General features: G+C 28.1%; 1 protein-coding gene across 1 annotated transcript; it reads right to left on the bottom strand.

Annotated features, from left to right (window-relative positions):
- Positions 1 to 7918: 7918 nt before the first annotated feature.
- On the bottom strand, positions 7919 to 23397 carry LOC119669361 (uncharacterized protein CG3556-like). Its single transcript, XM_038079215.1, has 6 exons — positions 22950 to 23397; positions 10316 to 11511; positions 10011 to 10206; positions 8819 to 8896; positions 8496 to 8578; positions 7919 to 8422 (listed from the first exon to the last, which is right to left on the bottom strand). Exons 2-6 carry the CDS (start codon positions 11505 to 11507, stop codon positions 8361 to 8363), a joined length of 1611 nt encoding a protein of 536 aa, XP_037935143.1. The 5' UTR covers positions 11508 to 11511; positions 22950 to 23397; the 3' UTR covers positions 7919 to 8360.
- Between the last annotated feature and the right edge of the window lie 1811 nt (positions 23398 to 25208).

Here is a 25208-nt window from a genome sequence, read left to right on the forward strand (position 1 = left end):
AATGTATATATTTAAGGGTTTATTATTTTTTGGAACGAAATTCAAAATATTAGAACAACGTAATTAATAATTAAGAACAATTACGATATAATGAAGCTTGAGAATAATATATTTTTTAATTATAATTATTTAAATATAAAATTTATATTTAAATAAAAATAAATTTGAATTAATATGTTGAGATGAGCAATACAATTTATCAGAAATCAGAAATATAAAGCTGTTAAAATGACATCGTTGGATACATTATTTTCTTTCTTCTAATTCTCCACTTCAATTGTGACATATAAAATGACATGTAATCTTAGCTGTCATGTTATCATTAAAAACAGTAATATTTTTTAATGTTATTTTTTTCTTGCCGAGAGTGACGTGTCTTATGACGAAAAGAAACTATTTAAAAGTTGAAAGAGTTCGAAAAGACATAAAAAGACCACAACAAAAATTTTGTTAATTTATTGAAATTTGACTGACTATAGAACGCTGTTTCGAGTATTGCCAAGTACTCATCATCAGTGGTCTTAGGAAATAATCGAATTTATTTTAATTAGTTTATAGTCCGTATATAATTTGTTTCGACTGTAGGTTTTCTAAGCCTGACACTTGGAACCTAATTAAAATTAATTAAAATAAAACTAATTAAAAGAAATTCCAATATTTACTCGAAACAGTGTTGTGTGGTTAGCCAAATTTTAATTGATTAACTAAATTTTTGTTCTTGTCTTGTCTCTGCTATTCGAACTTTTCTAACAATAAATTTTTTTTTATTTTAGTTATTAAGAATGTACATATAAATTATTTTTTTTATTTTTCAATGGTGTTAGGTTAATTTGAAGATGCTGAGCTGTTGATGCTGAGCAATCCTTTTTTCCCCAAGACATGGGTTGAAGTACCAACAAAAGGTTCAAAAACTATGTTTCAATAGGTACAATAAAATATTTTTATTTTGAGTGACACGGATTTCGTGTTTCAATTAACTTGCTACAAATAAATAGATAAACATTTTTGGTTTAAATATCCTCTTTCAAATTTCCCTCCTTTGTAGTCAAAAAGGAAATTTTTCAGCAATTTTTATAGAACTTCAAAAAAAGTTAATTTTAAGAAAAATTTCTTTTTGAAATTTAAAGCAAACATATCTATTTAATATATCTATATATCTATTTATTTGTGGCAAATTTACTAAAAACACCAAATTCGTATACCTCTTAAAATAAAATTTTTTTATTAATTCTTATAATCCCAGTTTCGAATTTTATCAAATATTGCCAGTGACCCAGATATCTAGGAGAAAAAAAGGACCAGATATCTTGTTGAAAAATCGAAAAGGAGAAAAATGTTCTAAATATGGTATTTGTCGGTGAAATAGAATTCGGAAAATTAAATAGAGCGTTAGAGCATTTTGGGTAGAAAGCCAATTATGAAACTGCAAACTAGTGATAGAAACGTTTCTAATATTTATATGGCCTATATATATGTATTAATTTATATACATATATACCTATTTAGTATTATACCTGAGAGATATATAATGAATATGTATACATATATATAAATATATATATATGTATGTATTATACTTAAGAGATATATCAGTTCATGTAAATATTAGAAACGATTCTATTACTATGTTCTTTGCAATTTCATACCTGGCTATAAGCATATATAATACTTTATGAGTACTGGGTGTATGTATAACCTATATGACTGTAAAAGTCAGAAGTCATCGAAATAAACAGCAAATACTGATGCCCATCTTAAAAGTTGAAAATCGCTTTATAAATTATTTATAAAAGAAAATATAAATTCTCCTTTATATATTTTCCCAGTCATCAATCCAAATTAAATAATTATTCTTTTATATAGATACATAAGGGAAATTAAAAAGCACAAAAACTTATCTTATGAAAATCTTTTAAATTCAAAACACAGAAAATATATATTTCAAAATATAAACTTATTGCATCATATATATATATATATATATTTAAATTGACAAAGCAAAGGGATAATCGGTATTCCTGTGTGTGCTTTGTTTATAAAATAAGTCCTTAAATATATTTTAAAAAAATTTGTGTATATATAAGTTTAATATTTAAAATAAACCAAAAAAAAAATGCTGTAAAAGCTGTATCTTTTATTTTTTATGATTTGAGTTTTTGGTCAGTTTTGCTATATTTTTTATAAAATAATTTTGTTAATTTTTTTATTTTTTTTGTCTATATTTTAAATTAACTATTTATAAAAAGCTCATTTTGCATATAAAATAATTCAATATATATTATATTAAATATATATTAAATAAATACATATATTTCTATACATATATGTATTAGTAATAATATATTCGCTTATATAAAATAACTTATAAGTTATTATACATAATATAATTTAATGTATGAAATTATTAATACAATAACAAATTTTATAATACAATAATAATAAAGTTAAAATATTAACAAAAATTATATATTGTTTAGCAAATACAAGAAAGAAAGAAATTTGACTTTAAATTAAATTAAAAAAAAATAAAAAATATTAAAATTAAATTTTAAGCGAAATATCAATTTGGAACAGAATGGATTAAGGATTAAGAAATTAAAAAATTTTAATAAATAAAAGAAAAATAAATAATATTTTCTGTTATAGTGAAATTACCAATTATTTTAATGTAGCAAATAAAATATTTTAAAAATAAATAAAATCATACATTAATTAAAACCAAAATTGATTTCTTACAGAATAACAAAATTAAAGTGAATTTTATTATATTAAATAAAATAACACAAATGAAGTTTATTCTATAATAAGATCAAAAAATAATTTTTAACTGATTGACATTAAGTCATTTATATAAAATCAAAAAAAACAATGTAATGTAATGAAAAACAAAATTAAAAATAGTAAAAATAATATATAATAGATAAAATCAAAATAGAAATAAAAAAAAAAATCAAAAAGAAATTCTTAAATTATTTATAAAACTAATTTCCATATTAAAAATAAAACCTTTTACTACATAAATACTTTTTTTATAATAAAAAATTAATGACTTACTACTTCTTTCAACTTTTAATAATTTAATATGATGTTTACATATACATTAAAAATAATTTAAATAATAAAATAAAAAAAAAAATTAAGAATTTTAACAAAATATATAAAATATAAAAATCTTTTGAAAAATGTAAATAAAAATAAAAATTAAATAAAACTATATTTGTAAAAAATTTTGAACTGATTTAAAAAAAAATATATTTTGAAAATTGTTATCTGATTATGATATATAAAAGAAAAATTAATAATAATAATAAGAAATTACTTTTTATAATAAACAATGCAAAACCAAAGAAATGGTCCTACTCACAGTAGTTAAAATATATATCATGAATTAGATATTAATGTTATAAATATATTATTAAAAAATAAAAAATTGATATTCAAACAGAACATAATTACTTAAAATATTTTTGTTAAAATAAATGTAATTTCTAATTCATTATTTAAAAAATAATGTTGTATAAAATAATTACAATAGTACATAAATTAATAAATATAAAAAAATAAATAAACAAAAAAACAAGTTTACAAATTATGTCAAGATTATAAAAAATTAAAGGAATTAAATAAAATAAAAATGAATATAAAATAAAAATTTTTTTATAAATAAATTTCATAAATAAAAATTTAATAAGAAAATTATTTATATAAATTATTTAAAGTTTTGGATAAATTTTAATTTAAATGTTTTTTGATAAAATTATTAAAGCAGTTTTTATTTTTTATTTTTCGAATATAAAAATATATAGATGAATTACATATGTATTATATTAAATAAAAATTATAAAAAAAATAAATAAATTTAAGTTAGATATAAATTTTTTTTTTAATATGATTGTTTTGTATATATAATAAAGCATGGTAATAAACGATAATTTATGAAGGATTATATGATTTTAACTCATATTACATATTTATAATTATTATAATTAAGGTGTTTAAAAAATGTATAAATTTTTGAGAGAGAGGAATTTAATACATTTTCAACTATTTTTCTTTTAAAATTTTTAAAAACTTTCAAAATAAAATAATTTTTGTATATAATTTCAATATAAATAAATTCAAAGTTCATTCACTTAATTTTATATATTTATATTTAAATTTATTAGTTTTATTTCTTTTTGGAAGAGAGAACTTACTGAACGTATATCTAATTTATAATTTCTGAAATTTTATTAAATACTATAACTATTAAAAGTCTTAGAGCCCATTTGGTAGTCCTAACTAGAGTTTCAACACTGACTTAAGTATGAACTAATCGAGCAAAATTGATGAGTTAAGTATGTCTTAAGACAGCAAAGTGATGACTTTGCAGATCATGAATTAAGTCAGCAAAGTTGATTACTTAATCATGACTTAAGTAAATAATCTAGCCCTAAGATATAAAGGTGACATAGGCCCTTGGATTATTTCTGAAGTATTAAGGGAAATATCATAATTGTCTAATGAATTAAGTATGTAGGTCGTTGAGAATTTAATCACATACGATAAGCAGATACCAGATCGTTGTAGTAACAGCATAAGTAAACTTAATAAATATTATAATATAATAATATATATAATACTAAAAATAAATGAAATTAAAGTTTCAAAAAATTCATTAAAAGATAAAAAATCTTTGAAAAGTTATATCTAAAATTTGGAACTAATAGAACATACAGATATAATGCAGATATACTAGATATAGTCTATCTAGTAGATATAGTACAGCTTGTAGATATAGTATATCTTGTATATATAGTATATCTTGTAGATATAGTATATCTTGTTGATATAGTATATCTTGTTGATATAGTATATCTTGTTGATATAGTATATCTAGTAGATATAGTACACCTTGTAGATATAGTATATCTTGTAGATATAATGAAGATAGACTGTTTAAAAAACACATTTTAAAGTTTACTCTCTCTCTCCCTCAGTAAAAGAACATTTGGTAGTTATAAATATAAATATGAATGTAGGGGCAATATTTTTACTTCCCTTATTCGGAACCTCACATTAATTCGAAGCTTTTTATTTCATGTTATAGTTTATTATACATAAAAAATTGAATAATTAAAAGAATGGGATATCAGCTGTGAAGTAAAATATACAGAATAAAAGTTCAAAAAGTATTTTTAAATTAATAATTAAAATATTTATTTATTATATATAAATTTTATATGAACTATATATTATATATATATAATATAAATGTATAATATAAGTTAATAGTATGAGATATACACGTAGATTTAAGATCAATAGTGGGTCAATAATATAATATCTAAATCAAAATTTTGTGTTTTAAGAGAAGAAATCTAACTTTGAATAGAAAAGTCCTTTTTTATAGATATGATTAAATATCCATCATCAGTGGTTTTAGTATTTTATATCTAATCATTAAGTTTAAACCCAATTAAAAATTCAAGATAACTAAAGACAGAAAGTGAAATATCTGAGTTCCAATATGGTCCACATAATTTTTGGAAGAAATAGTGTTAAAATACCGGATCTTCATACAACTGAACGATATGACACGTCGTGATTACATAAAAAAATATTAATAATTTCATTTAAAAATGGGCTAATTGGTCAACTTTTATAATACAAATAATAATATAACTTTTTTAAATTAGTTTTTAGAAAAAAATTTTTGTTTACCCCAATTTTTCGACTATATTCCACAGTTATCTTTAGAGTACCCAAGACAAGATAATTACTGAAAATAACTATTCTGAAGATGACTTTAGAATATAGTCGAAATATTGGTGTAAATAAAATTTTTTTGAAAAACGAATTTTAAAAAAGGTTTATTATTTAAACCTACTATTTGATAGTATTTCGGGGTTCGTTGCCTTGATTTTTACATCTGTTACTTTTCACGGATAACTGTTTTCTTCTTGTGCCCTACTTCTTACTATCCTTCTAGGCAAAGATTGCAAAGGCCTTCAGTTAGATCAAGTCTCCAAGTATGTTGGTCTAGTAAGCAATACGAGGGATATAAAACGAAATCGGCAAAAATTTAAATATTTTACATAAAATATCTTAACTATAATAATAAGTAAGTAATTGTTAAAATATGTATAATTGTTTTAAGACCAAAATTTTTATCAAAAATTTTGTTATTGAAACGGAGTAATTGGTCAATGGTTAAGTATTACATTTTATTTAAAAAATTCTTTTATTTTCACCAATATTTTGACTACATTCTATAGTCATCATTACGGTACTAATGATCTGCAGTACCCTGATGGTGCTATCTTCAGTGTACTAAAAATAAAAAAAATTTTTCCGAATTTATCTTTAAAAAAAGTGTATTGTTTAATAATTGAGCATTTAGCCCGATTCGAAAACAAAATTATTATATATAATATATATTTAGTAATGAAATAATATTCACATATTTTAGTATTAATATTAAATGCATTTTTATATAAATCAATATTAACGATTTTAATAAAAAACAAAAATAATAATAAGATTATTATTATATATAATATAATAATATTAATAAAAAAATAATTAGTAGTAAGCTTTTAGAAATATTATAAATATTATCTAATTATTTATTTAAATAGTTCATATAGTAAATTTTTATTTGAAGTCTACAGTGTCGACTTTACACTGTCTAGATTTTGGCAAGATTTCTTTGTTCGAGTGCATATTGGTATTATTTTCGAATTATAGGGTATAGATCTGCGAAGAAAAACATAAATGCGTTAGTAAAAAACTGAGAGTGAGAGAATGTATTTAAAAAACTTGCCAAAATCTGAACAGTGTAGACACAGTTGTAACTTTTTGAATTTGTCTAAAAGAAATAAATAAATTAATTAATAAATGTATATTTCTTTTATTCTGTAGACAGCCAATTAAACTTAGTTAGTTAGACCAATGAATATTTATTCTGTCTTCCAAATATTCAGATTAAATTAAAATAAATTAAAATAAATTAAAATAAATTAAATAAAATTAAATTAAATTAAAATAAAATAAAATAAAATAAAATAAAATAAAATAAAAGAAAATAAAACAAAATAAAATAAATAAATAAATTAAATAAAATAAATAAAATAAAAATAAATAAAATTTTATTCAAACTGAGTCTTTTATATAGTAATACAGAAGCCTAAACTTATCTAAATATCCCTATAATATCCTAGTATTCCCTATAATTTCCAAAATTTCTTTTTGAGAAAAAAAAAACAGTTTCGAATGTTTTTTCCAATTGTTTAACACTTTAATTATAACAATTACACATTTATTTCTTATGTAGGCATGTATTATATATAAAACTATAATATATTTATATATAGATGTATGTATATATGTAAATATTTATATAAGTTAATGCATGAGAGTATAGTTTTGAGTTGAGTTTTGTTAGAATTTAATTTAGGCTAAATAGAGTGAAGATGAGTATAATTTGCCATGCGATATAAATTAGTTTATGCGTTTACAATTAAGTTATGTGTATGTATATATGTAGATACATGGAGTTAGATTAGATATCAGAAAGATAGTTAATACTACTCTTAAATATATAAATAGCTTGAGTAAGTAATATATGAATTCATAATTATATGCATGTTGCCTTGCCTTGTTGTTGTTGGGTTTGTGTTTTTTTTTTATGTATTTTATGTTAAATACATGGTCGGTATTGCAATTTTAAAATATATTGTATATAATCTATGAGTATTGCAGTTTTATACTTAATTTTATGAATTTTTAAATGAATTCATTTCTTCTTCTTCTTCTTCTTCTTTTTCTCATTCAAAATAATATCAAAATTATATTGTTTAATTTAATGGATGATTCTTAATCACTTATTGTTACGAACGGTGTTTGGTAAAATTTTTCAACATTTTTATTAATTTTTAAAAATTTTCTGTTAAATTTAAAATACGAGCGTTTAAAGAGTACATAAATATCAATATTTTAAATTTTAAATTTTAAAATTTCAAATATTTAAATTTTTAAATATTTGGATTTTATTTTTCTTTTTGTTGAATTACTTTTGCTAAAGCGTTACTTTAACGAAAGCGGCGCTGGACGTACTTTTTTGTTTGTTGCTTTTCAGGGCCCAAAAATACCCTCTCGTATCCTTTTTCTAAACATTCAATTTATCACTTTTTGTTTGAAGCAATTTTTTTTATTTATTTTTATTTTTTTATAAACGTGTACCTTTTATTTTTTATATCGTTTGTTTTTTATTATTATTTATTATATAGCGCGGAACTTCTTAATTTGTTTGTCTTGCTTATTTATTTTTATGGTAAATTGTTTTGCTATAATTTTTATATTTTTGTGCCATAAAATGTTTATAGCTTCTTGTACCAGTACAGATAATGTTCATTATCCTCCACCATGAGTTCATCAACACCTATTGAGCAAATAAAAAATTGTATGTTATATTCAAATATATATAATTAAGAACGATGTGATCTTTTACTTACCCACTGGTGCAATTAGTTGATTTCCAGGTGCATTATTTGGATCAGGAAGTTCAGTTAAACGATATAGTAACCAGTAATTGTACCTAAACGAAAAACGGTTTTATGTAAGTTTTATATAAGAGTTATAGCACCAATACATAGTGGCACGATTCTGATTTCCCAGGTACTACCATTAGAGAATACATTTTAATAAAGCCAATTTTTCCAAAAAACTCTTCAGTTTTTAAGTTATTGGGCTTTAAAGTTTGGAACCCCTCTAACAACATTCATCGGCATACCAAAAAATCAGAATCGGTCAAAAAAAAAACTGAATAAAGACTTACCCCCTTGGTTCTTCCTTTTTGCCAGCTAATGTATGTACATAATGTCCATTAGGCCATTCTCGAGCTTCAAATGCAAATCTGTATATATGAGAAGATTTATACTTTTTTAAATTTTATTAAATATACATTAATAAAGTTATTATTTTTAAAGTTTGTATTAGTGTTGCTGAAAAAGCTAAGCTTTCTTTATAGTGATAAAGAAGCCCTCTAAAAAACCCTCTAAAAATTATTATATTTTTTTCTTATTCTCTAAAAATTCTATTCTATTCATTTCTAAAATTTGCAACGCATAAATTGGTCAACTTCAAAAAATATATAACTTTTTAAATGGGTTTAAAAAAATATATTTTATACTCATCGACTGTAGCTCATAGTTATCATCAAAATACTACATTTTTATTGTCACCGATATTTTTTTTTATCAGAATACTACCCACAATAGAATCTAAATCTAGTGCGCCTAGTGTTACGAAAGGTATTTAAGTGATTTACCCATAACTCCAATGATCAACATCTTCAGAAATAAATATAGTTCAAAGCACCGTATTTCAGACACTACTACTTTATCGAGAGTATAAAAGCTATGATTACTAGGGTTAGCAGTTAATATAACTGAAGTGAATTTTCATTAGACTATTACTCTTCTATAAAAAACATTATCAAATATATCAGAATACTACCCACAATAGAATCTAAATCTAGTGCGCCTAGTGTTACGAAAGGTATTTAAGTGATTTACCCATAACTCCAATGATCAACATCTTCAGAAATAAATATAGTTCAAAGCACCGTATTTCAGACACTACTACTTTATCGAGAGTATAAAAGCTATGATTACTAGGGTTAGCAGTTAATATAACTGAAGTGAATTTTCATTAGACTATTACTCTTCTATAAAAAACATTATCAAATATATCGTTTATAGACGTCATTCTTATAATCAAGTGATAATCGATTCTTTATAATATCGTCATTCTAAAATCAACTCCCATCTAAATTATTCTCACTATAGCCAAACTCCTGAATGACTTATTTGAATTATTTCTTTTAATTGTTTCATTAATCGATTTATAATATATATATAATTCTATACCTATTTTTTCATTTATGCTTGAATCAGTTCAACTATATTTAAATGTTTAATTTATTTATAAAGGTTTAAAGGTGTGTATTTTTAATGCTTTAGTCTTACCTAGAATCTATTTCTGCGGCTTGAGTCATTGCTTTGAAGAAACTCGTATTTTTAGGGGAAACTAAGGATAACGAAAAAGCTTCTGTTACATTTGAGCCAACCCACAGCGTGTAGGTATAGGAGACATTTTTGAAATCTGATTCCTCTGCTGATGAAGTCAATCCATAAGGTACAGCCAATTTTGGTTCACCATTTTCTAAATTAATTTTTTATTAACATTATTTAATATTACTTAATTCAATTAAATATTTATTTATTTGAATTATGGTTTAATTCATAAGTTTAAAGTATATATTAATGCTTACCTGAAGTAGGATCACTGTTCTCACGTATGACATGATCGCATTGTAATGCACGCACAGCACCTAAACCCTTCCAACCGAGTGCTAAAATAATATCAGCTGTAAGCCCGACACCAATGCCTGGATCTTGACCATCCTGCACTGGTTCTTCAGTCCAACCACCATCTGCACATTGTCTACTCAATATCCAGCGTGAAGCCGCAGTACGATTCCAAGCGCCAGCTGGATCATGTTCTAAATCTTGTAGCGCTTGCATAGCTAAAGCGGTGCTACGTAGTGAACCAAAACCACCGCGTGGATCCTGTAGACTAGCAAGTTCACGAGCAGGTCGGCGCACAAAATGTTGCAAATGACGATGTCGATGATCGGTAACAATACACCGCAACGCTAATATAACCATAGCAATGGTATCGACGTTCTGATCGGTAACGCTACTGACTATATCTAATAGTCGCCTAATCTGGCGTTTGCGTACATGAGCTGCAGCGCTGCAAGCAGAAAGTGTTGTGAGTGCGAATTCAATTTCTTGTGTGGGCTCATGATGCTGTAGCGTGGCTACTAAATCGTGACCATGAAAATGTTTTGGATCCTTACACAGTGAACCTAGGGCTAAAACATAGCGTGCCAATTTTTCTGGATTCAGTGGTTTGGGTAATGTGTGATGTCTATCTAGCATTGCCAGAATTTCAATTTCCATTTCTTTCACCGATAAAGTGTCTTCGAGTTCTTGTATAACTTGCAAGTGTCCATCGGCATCTGTGGGGTCGCGTGCACCAGATAGCTCCTTTGCTAGTATAACTACATGTGTATCATTGCCCCAGCCATAATCGGGTGCACGTTTCTCCTTAAGCCAATCGAGTGCTTTGAGTATTGCTTCTTGTTCTTTCTTATCTGGCCCATCTGAACCGATAAGTTCATGTACAGGCGTTGGTGTGGGTTCGGGCGTTGGTTCAACGGTTACATCCTGTGTAGCTTGCGTGGATGTGAGAGGAGCAGATGTGTAGGGAGTTGTGCTAGTCACATTAACATTTGTTTCCGTAACTGTGGTACTATTTGTTTCGATTGTAGGTGCTACAGTTACTACCACTGATGTGGCTCCTGCGATATCTCTAAGCGCAGTGAGTTGTATTAGAAAAAGCAGCAGACTGGTTCGAATGATTTGATTGCTTTTGAATATTTTTGTATCTTGTGCCATTGTGCTGAAAAATAATTTTGTTGTAAGTAATATAAACGTTAAATAGAATTTAGTTAAAATTTTGTGTGCTCTATTCCCGCAAGCATACAATCACGTCTAAAGTATTTAATTTACTGATTTCTTGACCAACTGTCAATTTAATGTGAAAGCAATTTTGTTTTAGAAACACTCACTTTTGTTATCCTCACACTTGAATACAACTGATTTCCGGCACTTACTCAGGTCCCGATGCTCAATACCCAATACCCGATACCCAACACTCAATATGGAGTACACACAAACCCAAACTGGACACGTTTATTGATGAGCAAATTTTGGGAAAATGTCATTATCCATTGAAGCGTTAATTTAATGCTCATCAAGCAAGCGTGGCCAATGCTATAAATACAAAGGTCATTATTTACCCACAACACTGTAGAGTATTTGTTCAACAAAAACAAAAATATCCTGCGAATCCCATCAAATGCTAAGTGAGAATTTATTTTGAAATTTATTTCTACTGCCCTGCCAATAAAGTATCTAAGCGTATTTATAGTTTATTTTGTTTATGGGTTTGCGCGTTTTAGCCGCAATTGTTGTTAAGGACAACTGAAAAACTAAAATTTCCGAATGGGAACAACACAAACAGAATGTGACCAAAATGACCTCAATGGCGACTGGTGACACCACATCGTCGACGCTAAATCGAAAGCAGCCATGAGTTGCCTCCTTTGTCCCCTCCGCGAATCAGTTTTCCCATTACATTTTCAATTGAACGGCGGCGAAGAAGAGTTTACCGAAGCGTTCTGCAGAAGAATTTAAATAATTTTATTAAACAATTTTGGTGTGAATTTAACGTTAACAATATTAAGAAAATAAAACACTGATTCACTGGTGGGTCTAATGAACTGGAAGTCTAAGATTTCGTACCTCGAAATCATGAAGCGAGTTAATTGCCATTTTCTTTCGTTTGTTTAATGAACCGAAAACGCTGCTGGCCGTTTGTATTAACGAGACATCCTCTATCCGAATCCTTGGCGTAGATACAAATATTTTAAAGAAAAAAAATGAGGCAATCATTTTGATTAAAACTTATTGTTTACAGGTAGAAAAATACTTTATTATCGAAAAAGGTTAAATTTTAATAATAAACTTAATAATTTAAGAGAAAGGCATCAGTTATAAATGGATCCATAAACCATCAAAAATTTCATATTTTGGTATATTATATGCTTTAGACTTGTGTTTAGAAATATGTTTGAAATAAATTAAGAATTTTATAAATTATATATATAGTCACCAGATATTCTCAAAATTATTGAATTAAATTTTATAAACTCATTAAACTATATAAGTCTATTCAAAAAAAGATAGACAGATAGATTTTGAATGGATTGGGATTTATGTCACCATGTTATTGCATTCTTTGAGGGTTATTGTGACAAACCCACTTATATATAAGTGCCATAGACACGTAACAGTTAAAAAAGCCATTATGTCTCTTAGACAGATATTGTCTATTTCCGTTATAAGTGGTTTGGCAGTTGATAAGTACCCGAGTCTGAGTTTGACAAGACTATCACAATGACATAGAATGTATTCTGTTGTTTCCTCTTCTTCGTAACAAAGTCTGCAGCTATCATTCCTTTGTAATACCTAGATTCGATAGATGTTTTTTGACTCCGCAATGTCCAGTAAGAAACCCTGTGACAAGTTGAGTGCCATTACAGTTCAGCATTATTAGCTCCCTGGTTCTGGGTTTTGACCGATTTGGCATGAATTCTTTAGCTTGTCTGCAGGCAATTACATTATCCTAATAAGTCTGAGCTGCTTTTTCGAGAAGTTATTTTTATTAAAAACAAACTTAAACTCTTAAGCTTATCAAAATATTAATAGTGTAGTGAAGAAAATTTCAGAGACCATATGAACTATACGTACATATAAATTCTTGATCGGTATTATATATTGAATTTATTAAGCAGAGGCATTTATAATTTATAAACTAATTCCACAGATTGTAATCTAATCAAACATTGAAACATTGTTACGGAACTATAACGAAATCATATGGATTAAGTAGTGATATACACACCCAGTTTCATCTATTTATTATATATATATACATATATATATAAAAATTTAAATAAAATAATAAAAATATTTAAATAAAATAATTTTATTTAAAACAACATTCAAGATTTGAGCGGTTTCAAGATTGATCCGCTCAAAAAATATATAAAGGATAGAGCACTGAAATTATTTACGAAAACTGATTACAGGCTCCTCGGGGAGGTATGCAGATCTGAAGTCAATTATTGATTAGTCTGATGAAGTGATAAACAATAATCTAGTCAGAGTAAGAGAAGCAATAATCTAGCGTAGATGGGGGTTATGAAGAAACCTCGCAGTTAATAGAGAGTAAAAGTGCTCAAGTGCACTGACTCAACTAGCCTCAACATAATAATAAAAAAAGTATGTCACTTAAGTAAGAATTATGTTAGATATGCTGTTTAAATGTGTTAATATCAATACTTATCTCAAAAATGTGATTAGCAACGTTATTCTAATTTTTATAAAGTCTAAATTGTAGAAATGTAGACTGTAGAACCTGAGGTTTGATTCCTAGAATTTTGCTTGAGGCTTACGTGGCTCTTTATTAAATTTATTTATATACAAGTTTACAAATCGTTTCGGCTTAGAATCAGTTTATGATACAATACGTATTTACCTAAGCTTGTTTTTACATTTGAGATAGATCTACATTATGTTAGATATCACTCGACGCTACATACTAACATACATTGGTTATACCTATTAAATTGTATGTATTTCTTGATTGGTATAACGAGGCTTAACAAAATGCTGTTATAGTCTGAAATTGCAATGATCCTCAAAAACTTTCCAATATCGCTCCATAACCAATATTGGAAAGCCACTTCATTACAAAATTCGAAGGATTCATAACGATGCCATGGATTTAATAAAAGACTCAACGGAATTTAGAACTAAAAGTGATTTCGTATTATAGTGATGTTTCTTAGGAAAACGATTGGTGCCCAAAAGTAAAAACTCGTTCGCAGTGTGTGTGTATGTGGCCTACATTTAAATTGAGGTTCACGTTAATTAGCTCAGTATTCGAATCAATCTTACCAAATATTAAAAGGTGTTCAATTAAAGCATTTTCATCTTCGATGTTTTCTTTCTAAGTAAAATATTTGTTTATCTTCTAACCCTATGTGCATTTCTACTCTACTTACTTGTCTAGATAGGGACAGGACGAATTTTGTGATGATTACATATGTTGGTAACACAGATTCATGTTATACTGCTGACACTTACCCTAGATTAAGAAGAATAAAAGCGGAGTAATTGCTTTTGAAGTTTTTGTGTTATCGGTACAAAAAAAAACATTGTTTCTCGAAGTATTCTCCTTTATGATTAATACTCTTTTGCATACATTCGAACCATTTGTCGAAAAAGTTGTTCCAATCTTCTTCAGACATCTCCAAATCAAAGTTTTTAAATGCAACAACTGCTTCCGCCGTCAATAAAAGTCATAGTCAACGCAATTTATTCTTGATGTTCGGAAACAAGAAGAAGTCATTGGGTGTCAAATCAGTACAGTACGGCGGATGACCTATTAATTCCATTTTTTGAATGTTGAAATACTCGAAATCGGTTGTTAGACGAGATGTGTGAGCACTCGCATTGTTTTGATGAAGATGGAAAATGATTCCACGGTTGTTTGTTTTCCGTATTTCACTGAAGACTTCCGGTAAACAAATGGTTGTATACCATTCGAAATTGACCGTTTTGTATTCCTGTAATGCTACGAGTATAGTTGCCACATGGTCAGTTTTTTCAGAAAAAACAAGCGACCATTTGTTTTGTAGGGCTTCGACTTGGAACAGCTTCTGTTAGACTTGGTTCATTTTAACATTCTTATACATCCATATAGTAGACTGCTGTTTTACGTTCCGGCGTATACATATATATCCATGATTCGTCACCTATTACAATTTTATATACTCGAAGAATGGTCATTGTATTTTTTGAATATTTGTGTGCACTAATCGACGAGCATTTTTTGAGATTTTGTCAAATGATAGGAGATCCTGGGATCCAACGAAAACAAACCTTTCTCAAGGCTAAATGACCGTACAATATTTTATATATGCTGGTGGAACTAATGCATAGGGTTCCCTGACATAACAACTGATTTGAGACGACCTTCCAGAATACGAATTTCGTCAGTGAGCGAACTGCTACCACTCTTGCCTTGATATTCGTAATCCATGTCAAAAATCGGAAAAAAATAATCCCACTAAAAATGTTGTTGCGTTAATTACAGTTTTTCACAAATACTTGATTCACAAATCATTGTAAATAACATAAATAAAGCTCTTTTAACAAAAAGTCTAAAGTAGGTTATGTTTAATCATGTTAAATTTTCATATGGAAACGTCAGATGACACCTGACAATAAGAATAAAGCTAAGAAGAATAAAGCTTGTACCGCAAAGTTTTGAAAAACAAAGTTTTTGATAATCATTCTCAACTCATAACAGACTTCATTCATAGGATATGTACTTGAATAGAGTTTCAAGCACATAAAAGATATGCCGCATATTGGTAACCATACCATACCGCAGACTCTATTATAAGTGTATATGAAATCATCAAAAATCAGCGAAAATCTTTACTGAATTCGTTTACTTGGAATTGAGTATCTCAGTTATTGCTAATACACAATCTCGGTCTCAAAGATAATAAGGCTTTTCAAATTTAAATGTTTGCAGTGAGGCCATCTATTGGCAGATATTTGCGTGGGTAAAATCTTGTAGATATTCGTTTTGGCATCGTGTGATTTTCATGTTTTCGGATAAATTAATTTTCAAAGAATGCTAAAGATTTTATGTATCAAAAGCCTTTTAAAAAAAATGTGTGTGGGCATCCGGAAAGACTGTCACGAAATTTTGGTTCAAAATTTCTATGCACTTTGGAACTTATTTTACGAGTTCCTTTAATTATCACTGAATTATTATTTTAATTGAATTTGGTTGAGTAGCCGGAGATTTTTGTATAAAAATATGTAGCCAAATTGATTAAAGGTAATTGCATAAACTTGCGGCATCAATCCATTCTCACCAAACTTAAACATAATATTAATATATCTAGACAATTCGGCACCTATAGGCACAAACTACTGATTTGTAAAATTTATATTAAAAATACACTTAACAATTTCATATTTATCTCACTTATATGTGAAAATAAGCAAACATAATGAGAATTATAATTGTGTAGTATGTGTATGAAAATTTTATTTACTATTTCAACTATTTAAAGAATTTTCATTCTTAAAAAATGATAATAAAATAAAGCAAAAAACAAACAGTTTATAAACAAATTTATTTTTGTTCAAATATTAGATTGTAATTATAAAGGAAATAGAGTGCAAATATTTTTTAGATGATCAAGAAAAATTTTTACTCCATTTAATTTCAGATAAAGTTAATTTTTCAAATTCAATTTGGATTTGTTAAGTGAATCCACGTATTTGTAAATATGTTTTTTTTGGCCCTTAACGAAGTACATGTTTTCGAGCGATTGATTTTTTAATATTGTAATTCTAAACATCGGTAAGATTCTAGTAAAAGGATATCAAAAACTCTATAAAGTATTTTATTTTATAATCAATCCAAATAGGTTGGTTGATACAAAATTAATTGGCAACCCGATATTTATCGGAATTACAGACACCGTAATATAACATCTGATAGTTGCAAACTAGGGTATTTTCAGAGAGCAGTACTAGCTTACAAACATACCGAGTGTTTTTAAATGTTAGAATTATGTAGTAGTGGCACTGGTATAGGAATTGCTTAAGATGTTTCTTATATTATGTTAGTCCATCCATTGCTTTATCTTTATAAAAAGCTTGTAGAGAATACCTGTTGATAAATTAATATTCTTTTATGAGAAGGGTCTTGAAAATTTACCATTACCAAAGTCAATTTTTTTCTTACTTGCTATCACTGACACTGACACTTTTTGGTACATAATCAAATTAAAGTAAATTTTATATTGAAGTTCCATCTGTATGAAATTTCCGTTGCTTATCGGCGAAAAATTTGACCAAGTGATTTTTTAGTTTCTTGGTTCTTTATCATTAAGATCGTTTCGCAGAAACTGATACAAATGATTGACAAGCGGTACACGGCCGGGGCTATGTGCCGAATGCATCAAAACTTTCGAACCAAATTTCGTAAATTTATTTCGAGTCATCAAATTGTGACTATGGAATATAATTCCGTTTCTGTTGTTAAATTCTGACTGCTTTTTTTTCTTTGCTTCATTTAAGCGTTAGAGTTTGTTAGAGATTGTAATGGACAATTTCCTTCCAATCGCACCAAACACTCAAAATAAACTTGTTTGCAGTTAATCCAGATTTTAAAATCGTTTGTGGATGGTCATCGGGTTTTGATGAAGATCGCAAGCATTGGTTGTTATCGAAATGATTCCCTTTAACCCCGAATGATTTACTGATGTTATTTCGGTCATTCAAATTTATTTGCGTTTATTCGTATGATATCAAACGTCGAGTTTATTTGCTTAGGATACTAGTTTTAAATGGTTCCAAACTGTCATGTGGTTGATATTTAGTGGCTCCGTTATCTTTGAGGAGTTTGAGTTCGGTCTTGCTACACCAGGTCTAATATTTCATCGACATTTTTAATGATAAAAAAATGTGGATATTTTTTACATCAAATGGAAAGGAATTTGCGGAAATCGACTTAGCGGTGAATGAGTGCAAAATAAGTATATGTTGGCTACTAGTAGCAAGGTGCATCACTTGAGCACCAGTGGCTTGCGACTATACTTTAGTATTTGTCAAGGATTTTTTCTATTTTTGCAACGATTTTACAAACAACAACGATGTCAACAATATCAACCTGGAGATTAGATAAAGAATCACCATTGCCAATAGGTGTTACTATAGCTTAAAAGGCAATTGGGATGTAGTTTTCTCTTTCAACAAACAAAATTTACGCTATATAGATCGTTCAACCTGCCTGTACTGTTTTATGACGCAGAAAGATGGATGCTATCAGAAAATGATAAAACTGCTTTGGTAGCTTTTGAGAGAAAATTTCTGTGTAAGAACTTTAGTTCTCTATAAGTTGACGATGATGTCCAGATCCGAATGAATCACGAGCTGTGCGAGCGTTATCACGATGTTAGTAGATTTCAGCGAATTAATATTCAGCGACTTCACTGGTATGATCTTATCGTATGAATGGATGACCATGTTTTATTGAAATTAAAAATAGCTATCTAATGGCGTTTTCGATTGGTAAATCTTGGGTAATTCTTTCAATGCAGATGCTCTTTTAATGCCTTTTTAGTGGAATTTTATTTTCGATTGATAAATCTGGGTGAAAAAGTAAGACATTCGAGCTTAATTTATAACACTCTAGATATTAAGCTAGAGTAGCTTAATTGCTCTGAAATTAACAGCTGTTTTATATGATTTGACAGATAAACTATGATTTTATTCGTTATATATATTTGTAAAATGTATAAATATCTATTAAAACTACTACAAAACAATTGGATCACACTTAAAATATTCATTTGGAGCGCTAATCTAGATAAAATACAGATTTACCAATCGAAAAAGACATACAAATTTTAGAAATTTTAGAATTACAATATTAACTATATTTATTTTTTATATTAAATTATTAATAACTTTATACAAAATGTTAATAGTTTTTGTTGATGTCTTCACATAATCTCATTCACAAAATAGAAATTGCAAATAAAATGTTTAAATCAAAATACACTTGATTTTCTTCAAGTGTATTTTTATTGCATTCTTACCCCTCCCATTTTTATCGAGTTTATTATATTACCTCTCATACTCGAATACACACTAAATTACTTCATTATGACACATCTACGTCAGGATATTGACTTTGTTGTTGTTAATAGTTGACAGTTTTGTTGTTGTTGTTTCAATACAGCGAGGACAAAATGAAGAACAAAAATATCAAACACGAAAATTGTTAAAATACAAGCAAAACACAATCGCTCTGAAGCACGAATCACAAAATCAAATAAACATACACACATGCATACATGCAAGCAGACATATTTATTTAAAGTAAAATGAAGTACGAGTAGATGAGTACGTGTACATGTGTACAAGTGTGTGTCAATATAAATATTTAAAAATGAATAAATAATAAATATTGCATATAAAACTTTCACGTAAATGGATTTTTCATTTTAACTGCACAACTGCAATAATAAACTACAAAAATAATAAATGTGAACTGCAACAACAACTTGAATAACTTGAATAACAATATTAAATGTGAGCTGCAACAACAACTACAAGAATAAATAGTATGGACAACAACAACAATAATGTTGATGATTCAGTGCAATAACATGGAAGTCAATGTCAATTACTTCACTATTTGTAGGAAAAGATAAATGAGTAATAAATAATACCAGCAGACGAATGATAAGTTTGTAAAAAAAAGGAAAAGAAAAAGAAAAGAAAAAAAGTCAACGCATAAAAGACAAGCGACAAATTGCAAACAAATGAAAATTATATAAAAAAAAAAGACAAAGGAAAAAGTCTTATTTACTGCTGACCGTTTGAAAACGATAAAACGATTATGCCCTACAAGGGGGCAAGGGGTTTGTTAAGCGACTTCACAGGCGGCGAGCGAGGTCTTTGTACGTACGAAATGCGTTGTTTGTTGCGTTCTTTTTTTATTATTTACCGTGAATTGCACAAGTAAGTGAACGAAATGTAATTTGTATTGTTGTTGTTGTTGCATTGCCAACAACTCTTTTCTTTTCATTCTTTCTTTTGCATGTGTCATTTCATTTTTCTTTTTGTATATTTGTATTTGTTTTTGTCTTTGCTGTGTGTGAATGAAGTGTGCACGCTGTCGTATACTTAACGTCAATATTGTGTCTGTGCTAAAATTGAAACGCAGCTTAATCGCAGCGGCTAACGCCAACGCTAACGCCAACGCAAGATAATGTCTGCTGCTTAGGATTATTAAATTTTGTCAGAGAAATATATATGTTTTTGTTTGTTACAAATTCTGCTGCGACAGTTGCTGCTGCTGCTGCTGCTGCACGTAATATTGTTGCTGTCAAAGTTGTTTTTGTTGCGTTTGCGGCGTCCATTGTGTGCCTGCCAAGCGTATGCGAACTCGGTATTGATTATTTTTTAACATTAACTAACAAACAGACAATGCTCGCGCACACACACATATACATAGTTGCTTCCTATTAAAGATAAAATGCTTAATAGTTTGAAACTAAAACGACGAAGTCAATGAAATCGCAGTTGCTAACAAATGACGACATCCTGTGCGGAGCGGTGGCGACAAGGGTGGAAATAACACTACCAACGTTGGAGGTTAGTTAAGTAAGCTTGTGTGTGACGCTTTGTATGCATGTATAAGAGAAAATTTAAATAAAATTAAAAAAAAAGTTTACATATTAAATATTTTATAACTTAAGTTGCCTGCCTCTGTAATAAGCAGGCCGTTGATTAAATAATTCCAAAGAGATCTACCTTAACCGTGACGTTGCAAAATTTATAATAAAAAATTTTTGCTATCAAGTTAAAAGTAAAATAGTTTAATTGTTAAGTTTTTATGATTAAAAACAAATGCTATTACTAACAATAATAATAATGTAAAAACAAACAAACAAAAAAAATAATTACCGTCTGAAAATTGCTCTGACATATGGCCAACATTTTGAAGGTCAAAAACAGCTGATTATATAATTATATTATAATAACATAAAAATTCCACTAATGTAGAAAATTAAACTGTAAACTCTTAAGAAAAAACTTAATTAATTATGCCGCACACGTTTCTTAAACTTTAGCGAGCAAAAGTGCATAAGCCCAACGGCAAATTCTAAAGCAACACCTAAACAAACATGCGAGCCAACTCATTGCCACACCACCCAGTAGAAAAAGTGGTCTTCGAAGACATTGTCTTCAAGACGGTCTTTGATACCGCGTCCGCATTTTCAAGCAAATTTGCAAAACAATTGCTCAAAACATGAATATAAATACTCTTTCTTCGCTTTCTCTCTCATTTTTAGTGTTCATAGCAACGTATTTGAATTTTGCCTCAGATGACGCTATGTTTTATAAATGAAGTGACGCAATAATTTTGAAGTGTAGTAAATAAACATTTTTGTGAAATAAATATTAAAAAAATCAAAATGAATAAAGAAACAAAATCATTAAACTATGAAATATTAAAAAAAAAAGAAATTAAATCAAAACAAATTAAATAGTGACTTAGTTCCTGGAAAATATATTGATATTAATATTGAAGACAAAAATTCCAGTGAAAGTTCACACTTGTGAAAAATTAGCTGTTATATTTAAAAAACACAGGATTAACAGGCGTTGTGGTAATGATATTTTAGAACTCTTAAGATCAGAATGTTTAATTGTACCAAAATCCTCTTCAACGCTTTTGAAAACATATAAAACTTCAACAATTGATGATAGCGAAATGCTATAAATTATTTTATATTAGTTTTAGTTAATTTTAGATATGCTAAGTTATATTAAGTTAAATATTTAAATTAATTTTCATTATGTTTACATTAGTTTTTATTTTTAATATCTTAATAAAATTTATAATAATTTATAATAAAATTTATAATTTACTTTTAAAACTTTTAATTTTGAATGTAATTTAAGAAATTATTATATAAAATAAATAAAAGTACAAAATACAACAATTTCTTTTTACTTATTTAAAGAGAAAATTGAAATTCATTTAAAATTTAAAGAGCGCAATAAAAGAGTAGAAATAAAAAAAGGGTGAAAAAATTATATGAGCACTGCACTAAGAGCGCACAACTTTCTGTCGAATGCGTCCGTTATGCAAGACATGGTCTTCGAGACGGTCTTCGAGACATGTACACAAAAATTCATTGAAGACATTTGGCTAATTTGTATGGAAGTGTCTTCGAAGACCGTCATACATTTGGATCGATCGGTCTTCATGTATGTATCCATGTCTTGAAGACGTCTTCGATGACGGATCGATCCGTTTTCTACTGGGCACATACCATACACACCACACACATACGAACACATACGAACACATACGGGTGTACGAGTGTAGTACACTCACTGTTCAACACAGCTCCCTCACAGTGCATCTACCCACCTTCACGTTGTTGTTGTTGTTGTTGTTGTCGTATTGTCGTGTTGTCGACAATTGCTTCGCTGAGTTTATAGCACTAATGAAGACGTTGAGAAGATGATGCAGCATAATTACATACCACATATACAACGCCTGCAGCATCGCAAATGAGCACATAAAAAAATATGTATGCAAGCACACACAAACGCACAGACACATACACGCACACAACTATGTACAATATTTACCTTTGGTATTACGTCCTTATATCCTGTAGTTTGATTTTCTGTGACAGAAATTATTATTTTTTTTTTTTAATTCGCTGATAACTGCAATTTATTTATTTATTTATATTCTTTTGTGGCGTAATCAATACGTAAGTAAGTAAGTGTATTACTTTTTTATGTAATCACAATAAACGAGTATACACGCACTTGCCACGGAAATTGTTAGGCAGCCATATTTTATTTATTTTTTTATTTGTTATTACATTTCTCACGTCAACAATAATTGAGATTCCATTTAAAAATGCCCTTTTTAAATTATTAAATAATTATAGCTATTGTTAGAAAATTTTCTATTTTTTTCTATTTGATATAATTAAATTATAGCTGAACAGTTACAAACACTTTGCTAGACGTGTCCTGTGGTGCTATGCGCGCTACTAAATTTTCGCTTAATGTCCTTTCGCAATCTGCTGCAGCTTATGAAGTTTGATTTGACATTTTTTGTTTGCGTGCGGATGTGGACTGTGTTTCGGTAAATTACTGTGACAGTTGTGTCAACTTAACGAAAATTCTTCTTCGATGTTTTCATACTAAAAATTTGGTGTTTGTATGTACTAAAAGAAATCACATAGTACAGACACAAACCAAAGTTAGAGCTCAAACACCAAAGACCGTTTTATTTTGTAATGAAGTGAAATGAAATGAAAGAGCGTATTATTAAAAGGACATGAGAGGTAGTATAATTACTTAAAGACTATAAATCAAAAATCAAAATGGATCAAAAATGGATAAAGGCACTGGTGCTGGTGTATATGGACCAAACACCAGAATTTCGGAGGTGATGGGCACATGGCCCAGTGTCTTCCAAGCTGAAATCCACGCAATCAACTTATGCTTAAGCTCGAGAATTGTTGTTTACTTTGACTGCTCTTAAAACTCTGTCTTCTTGGACTTTCAAGTCAAAATAGGTCCTTGAGTGTTATGAGTTCCTACAGCCTTTTGGTCGGCTTGGAATAACGTAAGCCTTTACTGGGTTTCGGTCCACAGGAGAGTGAGAACTACATCAAAAACTGTTTTTACAGCCCCTCAACCTTTTGGTGGGATAAACTAGGCCAGTACAAAATAAATTATCAAGGAAAGTGAAAATCATATGCGGCTGGAGTACTGGGAGGACTTAGACAAAGTAAAGCACTGATAACACCGTACTCATGCCAAGACATTCTTAAGTTCTCAAAATGTAATTCAAGGTTAACGAGTTTCATTACAGGTCATTATGATCTGAAATATAACTTTCATAAACTACAATTATCTGCTAATCCGGAATGCAAAGTATGCCTCGAAGATGAGAAAACTACCATACATATTCTTTGGGACTGTCCAGCTTTAATAACGCACAGAAGAAAGTTGTTCCATATGGAATTTCTGTCACCACAACAGATTAAGAATTCTTCTCTAGATTTAGTTCTAGACTTTGTTCACAAAGCTTTAAGGCGCTTTGTGTAATCAATAGTGGAATTGGTACAATTGGACTATTCTGGTTGCAGTATCGTCTTTTGAGCGATTTCACGTTTTTTAAACTTTTAATAATAATAAAGACTATACATTCAAAAAACTTAAGAACTGATAGTATAAAACCCATCTGATAGTTATCAAAACCTTTGTTGTTTGCGCTGACATGAGAGACATTATAATTACTCATATCGTTTTTGATTGGTAAATCTAGGATAACTTTTTCTCCCGCAATTTACTTTTAGTACAGTTTTCTGATTTAAAGCTGATTGGTTAAAATCAGGCGAACATGGACGTACACTGGTAGGCGTACACGTCCCTCCTTAAACTTCAATATATCATTATTGTTTTAAATAAAAATTAAATTAAATATTATTTATAAGAAATGTGTAAAATTCGCCTTTTCAATCTCTTACTAATTTACATACATATATTTGACATACTTATATATCTTAAATAATAATTTTTTTAAAGTATATGATAACGTCATATCAGTAGACTTAACTTATTCTCAAATCATGTTGTCACTACTTACTAAATAATTTCTTAAGTAACTTTAAGATTTTATCGTTTCCATTGGCATAATTACTTATTGCATGTGAAAGAGCTTTTATATGTTAAAAAGTTCTTTGAAAATTTTAAGAGAACTTCTCTTTACTTAAAAAAATATTACTTAATAATATATCACATAAAAAATTAAATATATGTATAATTGATATATTAAATCATTTATATATATATAGTTTAAATCATTTATAAGTTACACTTGCT

This window comes from Teleopsis dalmanni, chromosome 1, assembly GCF_002237135.1.
Source record: "Teleopsis dalmanni isolate 2A chromosome 1, ASM223713v2, whole genome shotgun sequence".
Classification (NCBI taxonomy): Eukaryota; Metazoa; Arthropoda; class Insecta; order Diptera; family Diopsidae; genus Teleopsis; species Teleopsis dalmanni.